Here is a 16,345-nt window from a genome sequence, read left to right as displayed (position 1 = left end):
GTACTCATCAGTCACCACAAATGGTAGGTGAATATCAACCTAGTACTGTCTAAGAAATTTGTGCCTGGCCGACGCAAATCGCTTTCTGGTCATCGAATGGTTTCTACAACTATTAATTTACCATTCAAATTAGCCAGTCAAACTTCGATACTATGCCACTTCGCTAATATGCCGCCCTCGCTACTGTACCACTTTTGATCGTCACCAACTAAATTCAATATAAAATATATTTACTATGCCACCCCTTACCCTCGCTAATATGCTACATTGAGGATGAGGTACAGTATTACTGTTTTAACAAAACAATAAACGCTACGAACGAAACGATTAAAAGGCAGTGAAACGGCAAAAGTATATGTATGTGCTTGTAATGTGTTCTCTCAAGTTATCTACTGTAGCTAAGCACAAAACTCTGAGGAATGAGTGTCAGAGACTCTGAGTCAGTTGACACATGTTTTTTCTGCGGATTTCATGCACCTCGTCGTCTAGCTAGCCGATCGCATGCTTGCATCACAGTACACTGGGCTTCCCGCTTCTCTGCTGCATGAACTTTCGGACAGTGCGCCATGCCTGCTGGGCATCCTCAAACGAAACGATTTCCTCCTCAACATGTATCTCATCATCTACGCTTTTAAGCGGCTCTTCGCTGCGCAACATCTCCTCTGCAATCTCATCCAGTGTGAAAAAACCACCAGTCTCGATGCGCTCATCAGCTTCAAGAAAGTCAGACAGCTCGATCTCCTCGTTCTCTTGCATCTTTTCCTCGGCAGGCAGCGCTTCCCAGATCTCAAGCAGATCAACATCATCAAGCTCAAATTGGATTTCCTCTTCGATAAACTTGGCCTTCAGGAAGCAGTTTCTGATCGTCGACTCGCTGACCTGCTCCCAAGCACGGCAAACGTTATGAAGCGTCGAGCAATGTGAACTCGAACTACTTTCCTTCGTTCCTGGCCTCGAGACGGCGACGCAGCAGGATTTTCTTGTAGTGGCGCTTGAGGTTCTCTATGATTCCCTGATCCATTGGTTGAGAATTTGCTGTCGTGTTGGGTGGGAAGAAGACCAGTTTAATGTTTTCCAGTTGGATCTCTGGATGGCCAGAGAAGTTATCAAGGCAGAGCAGCACTCTGTGTCCCTACTGGCCAAGTCGTCTGTTCCACTCACGCAACACCTCTTCGAAATGCTTCGCCGTCATCCATGCTTTCGAGTTTGCCTTGTACTTAACGGGAATCTCCTTGTTCTCGAAGGCGCGAGGTTTTCTGGGAACTGTCGATCGCCAAAAGAGGGAACTTCTCACTGCCGCTCATATTTGCCCCCACCAGAAGAGTGATCTTTTGCTTGCTTTTTTTTCTTCCAGTGCACCGTTTTCCCCTGAAACTCATGGTCTTGTTCGGAAGCAAACGCCAGAAGAGTCCAGTCTCGTCCAGGTAGAATACCTGAATTAATACAATGGTGATGGGAAATATATTGAACGGTGACAATTAATGTGATGTGATGAATATTGTTTCCTTGTTTTAACACATATTTTTTTTTTTATCAAGTTACAATTTGGGTTCGAAATTAGGCTTCTGAATTGTGATTGAGATATAATTTAGCGCAGCGGTTAGGGTAGTATTACAGTAACATTAGCACAGTAAATGGTGCTTCAATATATTATTCATACAAGTTGAATTGAAGTTACTTTAGAGTATACTTCGTTTGATTGTGTTGCACGGAGAGTCAAAACATTGGGTATGTATATGCTGTTAAATCTTATATATTTTTTTAAAATCTGTATAGTGCTGGTAGATTTGAATTGTACATAGTTTTGATATTATAATACTGCAAAATTGACTTATTTTGCCGTATGAAATATTTAGTTCTCGTTCATTGTTTTCAGCAAATGCTATGTTTCTAATTATAATCCAATTATTATTGTATCGACTGTTTTGTGAGAATAACACCGGACGACAGCTGGGTCACTCAGCTCTCAATCAGCAAACACTGGTGCTTGGTTCCGTTAAGTTTGTGGCAGGACTTGTTTATTGGGTCGGGTTTTCCAAGATCTCTAACCACTTATTTGTGTTCTATTAAATCAGGCTATACTATCTTGGAGTTCAACAGTCACTGATTTGAGAGATTCGACCCGTTCCTCGACACGGGTTCTCCGAATCTGGCTAATGCCAGTCCTATTCAGACTGAATCCAATCGGATGGAAGAGTTTACCACACAATTAGTGTTCGTGTTTGCTAATCGCGAAACTCAAATAGGATATATTTGACTATATAGTTAGTAGGTAGCCATAGCCATTGAGGTGTAGTTGTTAGTGATGTATTAATTTTTATATATATATATATATATATATATATATATATACGCTAGAAAAGCAGAAAATTTGAAGGTCAACCAAGATCAGAAATAGAATGCTATAACCTAGGTGGAATTGCAACGAGCGATATCCACAAGTTAACATTTAAAGCGCTACACGAGCTAGGACTTCTAGGTTAAGACACTTTCGAAACAGTTTTGGTAAATATGTCGCATGAGAGTACAAGAGACAATAGAATCTTCATCGAATAAGCTGAAAAATTATTAAAGATAGTTGTAAACCCGTTCACATCAATGATGATCTTAGACTAAATAAAAATTGAACATAAAATTCGCTGAAAATGCACTGGGAACAGGATGAAAACAATTGATCATAATTCAGCTATCATTCAAGCACCTATGGTGAAATTATTAGGTGTTGTCTTGTTAATGCATACTGAAAACATTTTTAGCTTACTTCCTCTTGTCAAAACTGGAAGATCTGCAGATTGTGGCATGACAGCCTTTCTGAAACCGTAATTGCATTATAAAGTATGTGAATATACATGTATCGAATGAGTGCTTGGTATCTACCATGATACGTTTTATTAATATAAAATCCAGTAGAGAATACAAGCTATCAATGATGATCACCAAATAATGAAATCCCATTTGAAAAATTTCACGATTTGAATACATATAAAACTAGAAGAAAACATTGGTATATACCAAAAAAATAATTCTCAGGAAACTCGACTTAGACTGCTACTCACTTCTGTTAACCGTATGTTTCCCTTGTTGGTACTTTTATGAACTGGCAGTAGTTCACAGTCACCTATGGGATCCGCGCAGTACAAATCTTGGAAAACAGATCTGTTGGAAAAATGTAAAAAAAATTTCACCTACATTCAGCACCTTCAAAAGATAAACCATTTTACGCACACCTTTTTCTTGAATCATCCATATGTGTAGTCTCTAAATCAGATATTCGTTTAGAATCTGTTTCAGATACCTTCTTGCATTTCATTCTTGTCTTTTGATAATCATCTGCTAGTAAATAGCAGTACATTTACCGCACAATATACTTAATAAAAGCGATGTGTCATTTAAAAATGTTTATATTGTTACAAACGAAATATGGTCATTATCACACAGAAATTTATACTTTCAGGAAGTTTTTTCGAAATATTTGGGATGGGTTAGTTTTCTTTGACAAAGCGAGTAAATTTTAGACCATACAACAAGCAACCCAAAAAAGCTGAACCAAACTCGTATTGCGAAATAAAATTTTAGATATATATTCGTAATGTCATTGCTGCAGGTCATCATTACTTGCGACCACAGCTAACTTCTCCATGAGATGGCGAAATAGAGTTTTTTTTAAATTTTAGATATATATATCTTATATATTGCACAGCAAAAGTTTTTTAAGTTTACATGTTTGGTTGTTTTATGTTGATTGTAAAAAAAATCATGGTTGCAGACAGTCAGCCATCTAACCAAATTTAATCCGCCTATGAATCAACATGCTCTTGTTAAATATTTAATGATTATCGCAAGTTCAGTCTGGATTTCATGTCCCCTTCTACGAGTAATTGCAGAATTGTGCGCAATCGGTGATTCTGCTATGCAAATTAGAATTTCTATTTCCCTGAATTTGTTAAGGAAATTTTGTCGTGCGAGGGTCAACATACAAATGCAAGTGGCGAAATCCAAGCTACAAATTGAGTAGCAAGCGAGACTCATTTAGTTGTTAGTCGGTCTGGGTTTTGGCATGCACATGGGTAGCCAAGAGATGCATGTTTTCTATAATCAGTCAATTTATATTGTTAGAATTTGCAAGCACTGTTTATTCAGCTATTAGTGGCTGTTTGAATTGTCGATTTTTCGCACATTTTAATTTTCCGCGCTAGCGAATCAGGCATGTATATATGTGCCATGAAAACCAGACAGGCATGAATCACGTTTATCAAAGGTCACTTCATAAATAGCCTGGTGAATATGTGAAATGTGTGTAACATGTAATTGCACTGATAGTCCTGGTGATCAAATATAGACTGATAGGTTGTGTGCCCATAGGAACTATTATTTGCCACGCAAGATATAAGATGGGTAACATAAAAGGCTTTTATTAAAAGCTCCACTTACCCAGTCTAGAAATATTTGAATAATCAGCCATTTGGTCAGATTATGTATACCTATATATTGATCTAACTTAGGGGCTTGCAACTGTTTATCGCAATGGGCCAAAAAAACTTGTTATTTTTGGCAACTCGAAGTCTAGAGCTTGCAAGCGCTCATCGGTATGCTGTTTGCTAAATTTTTTCTTGGACAGCGTCATTTTAATGAACTTCTTCAGCAGTATGTGGTGCCGGAAGAAAGATTATTTTATGCGTGATTTTCCAGATTTGTGTAAATGTCCATACACATAAAATATGCAAACCATTCCCATTGCAGGTGGGTATGGAATCCATGATTGATAGTAATTTTGATGTTTTTCAACAGATCATCCATTTGGCGAGCCACCGCTTTGCAAAATATTTCAATATTTATTTATCTTTTCTTCCTGGGTGAGAGAAAGGCCGATACGATGGCTTAGTCATATGGGGAACCACGGCACGAAAGATACATATGGATCGCTTGTTAGCCTATTATATTGTTGACTTTGTTGTTAATATTCTTCTCATTCTTCTTGCGAAAAAATCACTAAAATTACTGGACCAATTGCTTCAATTTTCAGTAGTTGAAGATTATATTTTCCTCTAAAAGGTTTAAATTGTTGTTCATTTTAAAACTTTCTGTGCAGTGGCGTAGCCAGCCCAAAATTTTGGGGGGGGCCAAATTTGAAAATTTTAGAAATTATATTGAGTTTAAAACACCCGTTCTTCAAGCGCAAAACAACAACAGTTGGTCAACAAGCAAACTGATTCAATTACTCAGCTGGATTTTTGTGAATACAAAATCCATTAATAAACAATTTTTTATTTGAAACAACAAATATTAACAACGCAATTTAAATAAGTAAAATACATCGCCCCGATTAAAAGTCCATCCTTCGCTTCCCGCTAACTATGCTTGACACAACTCGATTAATTTTCTCCTCGGTGACCATTTCACGGTGACAGTGAAGCACACACAAATCAGAAAGGCGATTGGACGTCATTGATGAGCGCAGCCATGTCTTTACCCGTTTCATGCAGGAGAAAGACCGCTCAGCCTCAACGGTGGTTGCTAGTAGCGTCATAACGATCTGTATTGCGGTGTACACGCTTGGATAATCTCGAGCGCTCAGAAGAAGCCCCTCCAAACATTCGTCGTTAACGTCCGAACTTAAAGAAGTTCTCCACAGTCTCACTTCATTCTGGAGGTTATCCAATAAATACAGATGCTCTACCTCATCCACGTGAACTGGTTTGTTCGGTGGAAGAATTGATAGCAATGAAAAAAATGATGGATTGTCAATGAAGCGTTCCCGAATAGAGCAGCTCAAGCCGTCGACGTATGGGAGATATACGGAACGTTTAAAATACTGGGATGCTGAATCAGCACAGACATTGTCGCGATACACTTGTACTTCGACTACTCTGGGTATTGTCAACTCTTTCAAGCCAGCTATTTCACAAGCTTCTTTGTAAATATTCAATGCGATTTCAGAGTCATTGCGTTCTTCAGCGATAACGCTCTGAAGAGAGGATGTGAGGTTCTTTACTGACGGCACACTGACTCCGACCGCCTGAAGTGCGCGCTAGTGGCTCCATTAGTGCCGAATATCGACCAATCAAACATACGGCGTAGATAACCGACGACTTTTCTAGAGCAGATTTCAGAGAAAAAGCCTTCGCCCGCGTCTCACTGTTAGCATCTCTCGCCAAAGAATCAAGAGCCTCAAGTACTCGTTTGAAGTTGCATTTGAAGATTCGGATGCTCTTGTACTTCTCAGACCATCTGGTGGGGCAGAACAAAGGGATGTTAATTCCTAAACCCGCGCGCCTTTTAGGGCTCTCCCTGAAAAAACGAATAGTCTCACGAATGATATCACAGGTGCTTCTGATGATTGCTTCCAAATTCAAACAATGAGAAGCGCAGTGCACAAATATTGCGCGCGGGTATTTATCACGAATGCGTTTTTGCACACCGCTGACGTGACCTGCCATTGTCGTTGCACCATCATAGCCTTGCCCCACAAGTTTTTGCAAATCCACTCCTATACCAGAGAGGTGGGTCAAAATATTTGAGGAAATCGATTCGACAGAAACAGAATCCATTTCCACTAATCCTGTGAAGCGCTCGCACACTTCACCACCTTTCACATTTCTAAAAACGATGCTTAGTTGTTCTTTCCCAGAAATATCACATGATTCGTCGGCTATTACGGACACAAACGATTTATTAGCCTTCATAACGATATCTTGCACTATCATGTCGCTTGCTACCTTGAGAATTTCATTTTGTATCATCGGGCTTGTGTACTTAGCGTTTCCGGCCATTCGAGCGAAATGCCATTTCAAATCTTCATCCCCTGCGTCGATACGAAATAGAAGAAGGTTCACAAAATTTCCACTATCCCCGGAATGTCCGCGCAAGGGTATGTTACCCGAAGCACAGAACATGACAGTCTTGACAATGGAAGTCATTATTCGTCTGTTTTCTTTTGTTTGCGTAGCATATTGGGCCTCCATGTTTGCACGCACATTTTGACCAGTTTCCATGCTTTTGACAAAATTTTTCGCAGCTGTATTTGATTCTCGGTGGTAATTTGTGTCTCGATGTGCTACAGCCTTTTTCATAAATTTTTTGTAGTCAATGCATGGTCTTGTAACAAAGGCAGTGTCCCTGAGAGTTCCATGCTTCAAACGTGCTTGCATGACTATGCATATCTTACACAAACCACGCCCATCAGAGAGTTGGGTGTAAACTAACCAACTGCAAAATCTGTTATCGTCAAGCCATTTTTTGAGAAATTTACGACGACTTTGTCTAACAGTATCCAGAATCGTCACGTTTTTCGGACCATCCGAAGTTAGAAGCCTGTATCTCTCCGCATCGGTAAGCTGTGTATGTTTCTTAAGAACAAATCCAAGATCGTTTGTTTTCCCTTCGTTGATTATTAGTTCATCTTCGGGAATAGAAGTGATAGACGTAACTGACGTAACCGGTGCATCCACAGCCTGAGAAGCGCTTATTGATGTATTTGCGGAAAGCGAGTCTTTATTTCGCTGGAAAAAGCTATCTAATTTCGCCTGTTTAAATTTAGCCATCGAAGTAATTTGGTCATCAAAATTCAAGCGTTTCGAATAAAAATCCGGCGAGAACAAATCAAGACCGAGCAACTGACCGAAAGCCTGCAAAACAGTCTTTCCCATACTGCTCATAAGAGCGAACGGTCAAGTCTTTGTGACGTAACAATGACAATCAACAAGCGTGACGAGACAAGATGCCACAAAACTGGTGGACTAGGAATGGAATTCTTGAAAATTTGGGGGGGGCCATGGCCCCTCTGGCCCCCCCCCCCTGGCTACGCCTATGTTTCTGTGGGTTACATGGGGTTCGTTTTTTTGTTTGTGATGGCGTCATTAAATTTAAAAAAAATTCCTGACTCGCGAAGTTGGTCTTTAATGCCAGCCGTGGCACGGTACCGATAGACCAATGTGGCAGATTGAATACCTTTTTTTTACCAAATGAGGACACGTGCCAATTTTTTTTAAAATAATCTTGTCGCGTGCCACGCACAATCGTTGATATGGACCTTCCCCCGACCTCCGACCCCCGTAAAATGTATCCTTGGCTTGATTTCAATTTATGTCGGTTTATTTATCTGCATATGCATACTCCTGCATCAGTTTTACATCGAGATCTCGTGTAAACGAATATGGTGATTCTTTGCCAAAATATATCATATGCAATTCAAACAAATAAAAAAGAAAACTGATAAAGTTGTTTGGCGCGGCGGTGTGGCTCAACGGGCTAAGCGTTGGGTTACGCTCGCCACCACACCTCTAATTACTCTGCGTGGGTTCGCAGGTTCGAATCCCATGCAGGGATGGTTATGTGCGAGAGGATTGCTGGACTCCTCGCCGTCTTTGGGTGGTTCACGTAACCGCTGGTCGGTTACGGCTTCCTCCACCACCAAGTCCATGCTTCCCCAAACAAGCAATATAACTAATCCCATACCCGACTTGGAATGGTAACCGGACGAGAGGCCGTGGTTCGCCATATGGATAAGCCGTCTTATCGGCTTTCCTCTCCCCCGGGATAAATATGTAAATCCTATCCTAAATGACATGACCATACTGTGAACCATTAGTTAGAATGACTTTTAATGACTTATAAATCCCTGAAGCCTGTGGCTGGGCGTGTACACATAAGGCTGTTGGTGTGGCCGCTGCCAACCTGGGTCACTTGAATCTGTCTGCGTAGCAGAGGGATAATAAGCTGAACTAAGACATAATGTGAAAGCAATGAATGAATAAAATTTATACACTTAAAATTAAGGTTGATGAAATTACAGCAGACATATAAATACTAAAAATTATGGATTGACCACCATGTCAAAAACTAGAACAGGCATAATAATTCTGATGATTGTGCCTTTGTTTTAAAAGGTAGAGCAGTGGCAGTTGATGTAAAACTGTGTAAGCGGTACGTGGTGTTGTATTTTATTAAAAATAATGGTTTTGAGCATGTTTATTATTTCGTAAGGGTCAACTGTCCAAAATACTCGCAAAATGAGCATTCAAAATTTTGCAATGGTAAAGTATGAAAAGAATTTTTCCGAGGTCAAGGGTCTGGGAAACTTCATTACATTGATAGGCTAGTTCTCCGTTGGAGTGTTTGGCGATACCGGTACCGTGCGACAAAAGAATGTCGCGAGGATCAAGCATTGATCGGAATCAATATAGAGGAGTTGATTCGGACTTCCTTAGTTTATCAAGAATGGAAGGGCATGTACCACAACAGAATGTGGGTTCCAGAATTAGAGGTATGGTTCAATTGAAAGAAATAAGTCACAAAATTTATTTACATATTTTTAAATCTCGCAAATACAAATAGTCCAGTTTGGCACACCAGTATTTGCATGTGATGTAACATGTTCTCTTCCACATTGTCTAATGTCGCTGAAGATTATAAACAGTTGCTGTTTAATTACAAACAAAATTTTCAGACCTCATGCCATTAAATTTAAAAAACAAACTTATATTACTCCCAAAGTCTGTGTTACATGCTGTGCTAACGAGGCATTTTTTGTTGGAAAGTTACCGTACAGTAGCTGATTAGCTTCACTCATAGACAACCCATTTTATTAAAGCACAATGTCAGAATGTAGCAATGCTCACTAATTTCAGAATTTATTGGAGATTCATGTTAGGCTAGTGGTGAAGAAAAAATTGTACTAAAATAAATTCTGTCCCTAATTTAAACATGCGGGAACTCCCGAAGTATGTGTACCAAGATGGCAGACACCGGAACGTAGTATGTGTACCAGGTGAGGGTTAGGCCATAATTTTAGGTACAAATACACTAGTCCTCGAACTCGTAGTAGAACTGGAATAAGGAAAATTGGAATAAAATTATCGCCTAACCCTAACCATGTCTGCATGTACACATACTACGTTCCCGTTTCTGCCATCTTGGTATCACATACTTCGGGAGTGCCCAAAAAATATCTTGAGGCTTATGCCCCACTCACTGAACATATTTAAGTGGATGTGATTGTCACTATCAACAGTTAACTTTTACTTTATTTTATATCGACTTGTGGATTGCTTGATACAAAGGTATCTCTATAAATATGGGCTATTCCAAGTGACACTACAGGACAATTCCAGAAATTTTGCTTGTTGTTAAATTCAATATATTTTCACATTTTCAGCTACATGTTTTGTTTCATTGTCCAATCAGTTTCTTTATTGAATATGTAAAAAATTGCACAAAAGTTACACCCAACCTTACTTAGTGAATAAAAAAAATATAGTAAAATATAGGTTGACACTACAGGATGGCAAATCCACCATGCACAAACAGTACGTTGTGCTGTGCTGTAAATTTTTGCGATGGTACAGTAGGAGCCCATAATATTTTCTGGTGCAGTAGCTGAACTACCCCTCTATGTGTTGCTCAAGTTACTTAATGTAACACTGTAAATCCATGCCAATAATGTGCATATTGTATGTGACACTACAGGACATTTTTCCACTTCGGAATAGCGGCATCTATCATCTCTTATAATTCTGGTAATAAATCGTTAAATGGGTGAAGAAATGTTCTACAGCACTGCAAACATTCAAACTTTATTAACTTAAATCCAGTGCGTCAATTCCATATGAAACAACTGTACCACACAATCAAACACTTTGTGTCAGAAATCATCACAAAATATGTCAATTATACCAAAATTTCTACATTTCCGGGCATTTTTTTATAAACCATAAAAACCTGGGTGAAATTTTAAATTGTTCGATGAAATGAATGCAGTCCAATAAAATTCCAATGTCTTTTGATATCAAAAATAAAAAAAATTACTTTCACTACACTTTTTAAAAAATTGATGGAATTCAACTTTTGCTTGGAATGGCCCATGTAAGGGTTAAAATGGAAATTAATTTGGTTAAATATTTATTTAGATGAAGCCCCAAACAACTATGCTCGCATGACTTTGGATGGAAGAAAACGACCAAAACCTGGAAATAATGGAATTGAACCAAATATCAGAGATGGAGATCAACATTGGCATGATTGGACTTGTACTTGGCGAAAAGTGGGAGCTAAGGGACACAGTCAACCTGTAACAATGACAGGCACAATAACAAGAGGTGAATAGAGTAATAACTAGCCTATCCCTATACATTATAATTTTTCAGAAAAAACAAAGAGCCTGAAATTTAGAAAAGGAAAATTCATGTACTTTTGTGTTGTTGAAATAACATGATCACAACAATAATCAGCCAGAATGAACATTACAGATGGTGGATTTTGTTGTATACATTATATTTACCGGTATTGATCAAAAACGAAGAAAACCATTCAAAGCAGGCATTTCCACAGAGAAATTTGCTGTCATGGTCAAGAATAATATAATTCCAACATCATATAATTCAATTTACATCATCCATGTTTTGCACCTATGTGAGACGTCCATTAACTAGCTACCAGTACATTTTCAATTAACATTTCTGATTGTCTTTAATCTTGACCTTTATAGTCTGACAGTTTTTTCACATTTGATGACTTGGGGAAATTTTCGTTCTTTTTGTTTTTGACAATATCACCAGGTCTTGTAGGAAATATTCTTATTTTTCATTCTAATTTTGTGTTCCCAAAATAATCTTTGATCCTATTTCGGAACTGCCATTGGTTGATTCTTGGAGTGAGAAATTAGGTCATACTCGTATACATCATAAAATGTGTTTTATTCATTCAAATGTTCCAACCATGAGTCCCAGTTATCAGTCATGTAACAGTACAAATCTTTGAAAGATTCAATGGATCTTGGAACAATTTTGCGATTAATATGATTTTCATTTTATCTTGAAGGTAAAAAGAAAGGACAAGTAGTAGATGTCAGGCTAGATTTAACAGAACGAGAACTTCTGGAAATCTCATCAGCTCATGAACAGTCACATAATTCTGTTCCTGATTCACCTGATTCAATGCCTTCATCACTGCCTGAGCGTAAAGACTCTGACTGTGGTTGTGGATTACAAGAAGGTTAGTCTGTTTGAGTCAAGGTGCTATGAGGTGAAGTTGTGGCCTAATTCGGTAAATAGTCGAAAGTGAAGATTATTACTTATCGATTTTAATCGGTAAGTATGTTGATAGGTATTTGTCTGTCAGTCTGTTAGATGCACGCGATATCTCACGAAGGCGTGGTTGAATCTGCTCCAAATTTTGCATGTGCATTCATCATATCTCGGACCAGTAGCCTATTGATTTTGGTTGAATTATGTCGTATAATTAGCGAGTCATTGATTAATTAATGATGAAGAGATCTGGATTTTCACAAAGCGAGAGATTTTCGAGACGCGCTGAATGTGTGTGTGCGTGTCCGATGCGCAAGTTTTCACGCTAGTGAGTCAGAGCGAAGGATACACACCGCTAGATCGTATCTCGTGATTAATCTTTAAGCATTGTCCATATCTCTCATGTAACTTTGACGTCGTCGCGATGCGCAAGTTTCCTTCGAGAAATTTTCCACGCTATTGAGTCAGAGTGAAGGATACACGCCGCGAGATCGTATCTCGTTACTTATAATTACTCTCTAAAGTTTAAGCAATGTCCATATCCCTCTATCAGGTTCGGGGTTGCAGATTTCTCACCAAAATATCGCTAGGCTGTGTTTGAATAGCCGTCGCAACCCGGGTTAGCGCCGTTGTATTTGACACAAAATATAGGATTGGTAAATAGGCTATTGGCTGGAAACTATTCGAAACAATCCAGTTCAGATAAATTTTGCAGAATTCTTCATAAAAGTATTTCCTCGAGTAATATTTCGACGACGACATGGGGAGTTGGCTATTGTTTCCTACATTTTTGATATTGGCTGAAAACTATTCAAAACAATCCAGTTCGGGTTTGCAGAATTTTTCGAATCGGAACCGCAGTTTCTGTTTTGGGGGATCCCCTAACTTTCGATCGATAAGTCTTCGGTCTCTGACCGTTATTCTCGTTTACTTTGTTACTGTTCACTGGCCACAAACACAAGTATTTTTTTGCCTCACTAAATAGCAAATTGTATAAAGGTATGAGATATACACAGGTTATAGGTACATAAATCTGACATACTCAGATATAATTTGTGTTGTTAAATCCGCGAGGTTGCTTTCATCTCGTTTTTTTTATAAGTATTCTGATGAAATAGTTTTATAAAACACATATTATTAAATCTGTAATTAAAAATTTAATTTTTTTAATTTAATTATGATTATATTTCATTAATTCTTGGCTATTTATATTTCAGGTCCTCACATTATATTGCTTTCAATATTGGCTTTCCCCTTTATACTTATAGCTTCTATGTTCGCTTCATTTTATTTTGGTGCTCTCACATGGCAAAATATTTTCAATCATTTCTATGACGAAAGGACAATATGGCATAAAATATTTATATGTCCTCTGCTGGTAATTGCTTTTCCTCTTATAATCGTCTTCTTAACACTGGGGATTTCCATATATGCTGCATTTGTTCAATTAAGGTAAGCATTACGTACTTTGCTTTCTAAATAGTGAAAATAATAAAGGGAACAGGATTAGTTGTATACCCCTTTTAAAAGAGGTAAAAGGTTTTTCCAACTCGATACAAATTCAATATAGTTTTGATTTTGAATATCATTTTGTAAGAGTATTTTTTAAACTAATTGGTAGCTAACTTATCATATGACCCGCTCAAAATAAGATGCATTATTATTCCACATAGATTAGATACCAACTTGCTTTGTACTTTTTTATGACTTGATATAAGCTAAACAAATCAGATGAATGGATATATATATATATATATATATTAAATATATATAGTACATTACATTGGATTTTCTAATTTTCAATTATGTTTTGCCTCAGGGGAATTGTACTCAAATTACACCCTTAACTTTTATCATTTAGCTCTCAAAAGCCATTAATCAGACAATCTCTTAACAAAGGCTTGCATTAGAATTCACAATAAAGATCTGCAATAACTTATATTCGACTCACTTTTAATAAACATTGATAATTCAGATGGTCATTTACAAATTGGAAGGATGAGGTTGGGAGTCTGGAGAAAGGATTTTGTGGGTGGTTGTGTGGGATATTAAACCTCGAAGACTGTTCGCCTTACACTGTTGTCGAACTGTTTGACACTTCTGACACAGAAAATGGACAGAGACAAAGCCAGCATCAGGGTAGGTGTGCGACTCTAAACACCGAACAAAATAGCGAAACATTTTTACCTTCTCGAGGATCAATCACTGCCTCTCGAGACAGGAACTCCTTGCCTACAGCTGGAGGCTCAGCATCGCATAGAATGGAAAGCGCATTGTAGCACAGATGTTTCTTATTTCATCGCTTTGTATATGCGTCCATTCGGATCTTGATAGCATAGTTTGGAAAACACACCAAGACTAGAGTTTGAAACTCGTTGGTGTGTTTGAATCAACTTATACTATAGATTTATTTTCATATATATTATGCCAGCGGCTTTTTTAACAATCATGGAATTTTTCAATGTTATACATGCCTTCAATACAATATAGCACGTTTTTGTACTGATACACCCTTTTAATGTCACTCATTAGTTTGGTGCACCACCCCCATCCTACATTAGTCCATAAAAACAAATTAATTACTGTGGCATCAGTATTCTTTTCACTTAATTGAGTACTAGACTTTATGAAAAAAAAAATATGATTTCTCATTTATGTTCTTTTAGATTGTGCCCTATCAAGTGTATTTTACCAAATGAAATTTTTTTCTACTTCAATTTTTAATTATGTGCCATATTCTAAGTATTTTCTACATTCCGGTACTTGTTTCTACACAACAAACTGTTGGCTTTTCTGGTATTCTTATGTTCACTGCTTTTTTAATATATCTGATTGTTGCTTTTAAGTTGTGCGTGTGAAGGTGAATATGTAGATAGCTGAAAGAAAACGAATATTAAGTAAGCGTCGATGGAGAGCGACCAATTTAACTATGTATCACAGGTGGAAATGAGTTCCTGCATGCGCGGTACTATACCAAGATGGCGCACAACCTGAACTCAGGTTGTGTACCAGGTTAGGGTTCAGGATATGCGCCATCTTGGTGCGCATACTTCAGGAGTACCCAAAATTGTCTTCAAAATTGAAAATTTCCTACCTTGGTAGTGGTTTGGCGTGCTCGATCGTTGCGATCTAGTGGTCACTGGTCAGTCCAAGTCGGCAAGAAAACGGTTTCGTACCGGTACAGTAAAGATTAGATACTCGAGCTACTTCGTTTTGGCTTTCGTGTCCACTCATTTAGGCAATGCTCATTTTTACTTCTAAATCGCTGTACCAATAAGACTGTTTTCGATAGTTGATTCAACGTTTCTATAACTTGTGGTATCTCCGTAATTGATGGGTACAATCTATCGTGCTCTGCAGTGGAATAAAGTAATTTTGTGCATGTGATCAGCGATTGCAACATTAAAGTCTATATTAAAAATATTTCATGGAATGCATTGAGACTTTTCATGAACACAGGCCCATTTCAATGCCATTCAACAAATATCTATTTGAATCCTATTTTCCAGACAGCAGGAAGTTAGATAGGTTGTAGTTGATACAGCATTGAACAAAATGGTAATCGAACGGGCCCGGGGTGGCCCGAAGGGACATTCGATCGATATGGAGAAGCTAAGATTTGGGCATTTCAAAAGCTTTAATAAAGTTTGGCACAATGATCTCCCATGAATTATAACGTCTGTGTCTCAAACACGCCAATGAAAAATCACTTGCCCGTGCCGTGAGTGCGTGCTTTACTTGTATAAATAACTAATACGTCCTTTCATAGACTATGACTGTCATATTCGAGTGATCTTTTTTTCGCCTTGCAAAGATTGTAAGACGGAATTTAAGGGAATTAAAAAGAATTAAATTGTCTCACTATTGGTCTAAACTTCTAACTCTTTTCACGTCGACAAAAAGATGCCCCCCGTCCTAATTTTTCAAATATTCTAACCGACTGCGCTGCACAATATGTGGGCTAATACATATTATGAATGTGTTTCATGCATAACCATTTTTTTTTTCTATTTATTCTCTGCCTCAAACATCCCAGATATTTCGGGTTATGTTTTCTAAATTGTTGCTAACTCTCCGAACATCTGCTCTATTATGCAACTATTGCACTATAACCCCCAAACTTCTCATGTATAAAAACCGACAACTTTTATTCGTAATACAGTGTTGTTTCGTTGTGTATTCTGCTCTATTCGGCGTCAAATCGAGTGATTCAATTCTTTCACGTTTGGAAATTAAGCAATAGATACTCTTTAAGCCTTACAATATGGAAAACGCATGCCCGCATAGATGGCCAGTTACGAAAATTACTGGGTAATAACACGAGG

The 16,345-nt window shown here is 38.0% G+C and overlaps 2 protein-coding genes and 1 long non-coding RNA gene across 3 annotated transcripts; 1 reads left to right on the top strand and 2 right to left on the bottom strand.

The window, feature by feature from the left end:
* Positions 1-510: 510 nt before the first annotated feature.
* LOC144427417 (52 kDa repressor of the inhibitor of the protein kinase-like) lies at positions 511-7,646 on the bottom strand. Its single transcript, XM_078116604.1, has 3 exons — positions 6,072-7,646; positions 5,471-5,965; positions 511-879 (listed from the first exon to the last, which is right to left on the bottom strand). Exons 1-3 carry the CDS (start codon positions 7,644-7,646, stop codon positions 511-513), a joined length of 2,439 nt encoding a protein of 812 aa, XP_077972730.1.
* Positions 7,647-8,903: 1,257 nt separating this feature from the next.
* LOC120339663 (transmembrane protein 169-like) lies at positions 8,904-14,865 on the top strand. Its single transcript, XM_039407831.2, has 5 exons — positions 8,904-9,262; positions 10,905-11,093; positions 11,815-11,988; positions 13,238-13,472; positions 13,996-14,865. Exons 1-5 carry the CDS (start codon positions 9,145-9,147, stop codon positions 14,297-14,299), a joined length of 1,020 nt encoding a protein of 339 aa, XP_039263765.2. The 5' UTR covers positions 8,904-9,144; the 3' UTR covers positions 14,300-14,865.
* LOC120339665 (uncharacterized) lies at positions 14,644-15,463 on the bottom strand. Its single transcript, XR_005569227.2, has 2 exons — positions 15,115-15,463; positions 14,644-14,896 (listed from the first exon to the last, which is right to left on the bottom strand). It is a non-coding gene; the product is annotated as an uncharacterized LOC120339665 (long non-coding RNA).
* Between the last annotated feature and the right edge of the window lie 882 nt (positions 15,464-16,345).

This window comes from Styela clava, chromosome 9 (assembly GCF_964204865.1).
Source record: "Styela clava chromosome 9, kaStyClav1.hap1.2, whole genome shotgun sequence".
In the NCBI taxonomy this organism is placed as follows: domain Eukaryota; kingdom Metazoa; phylum Chordata; class Ascidiacea; order Stolidobranchia; family Styelidae; genus Styela; species Styela clava.
This window is presented reverse-complemented; position numbering and strand designations above follow the sequence as displayed.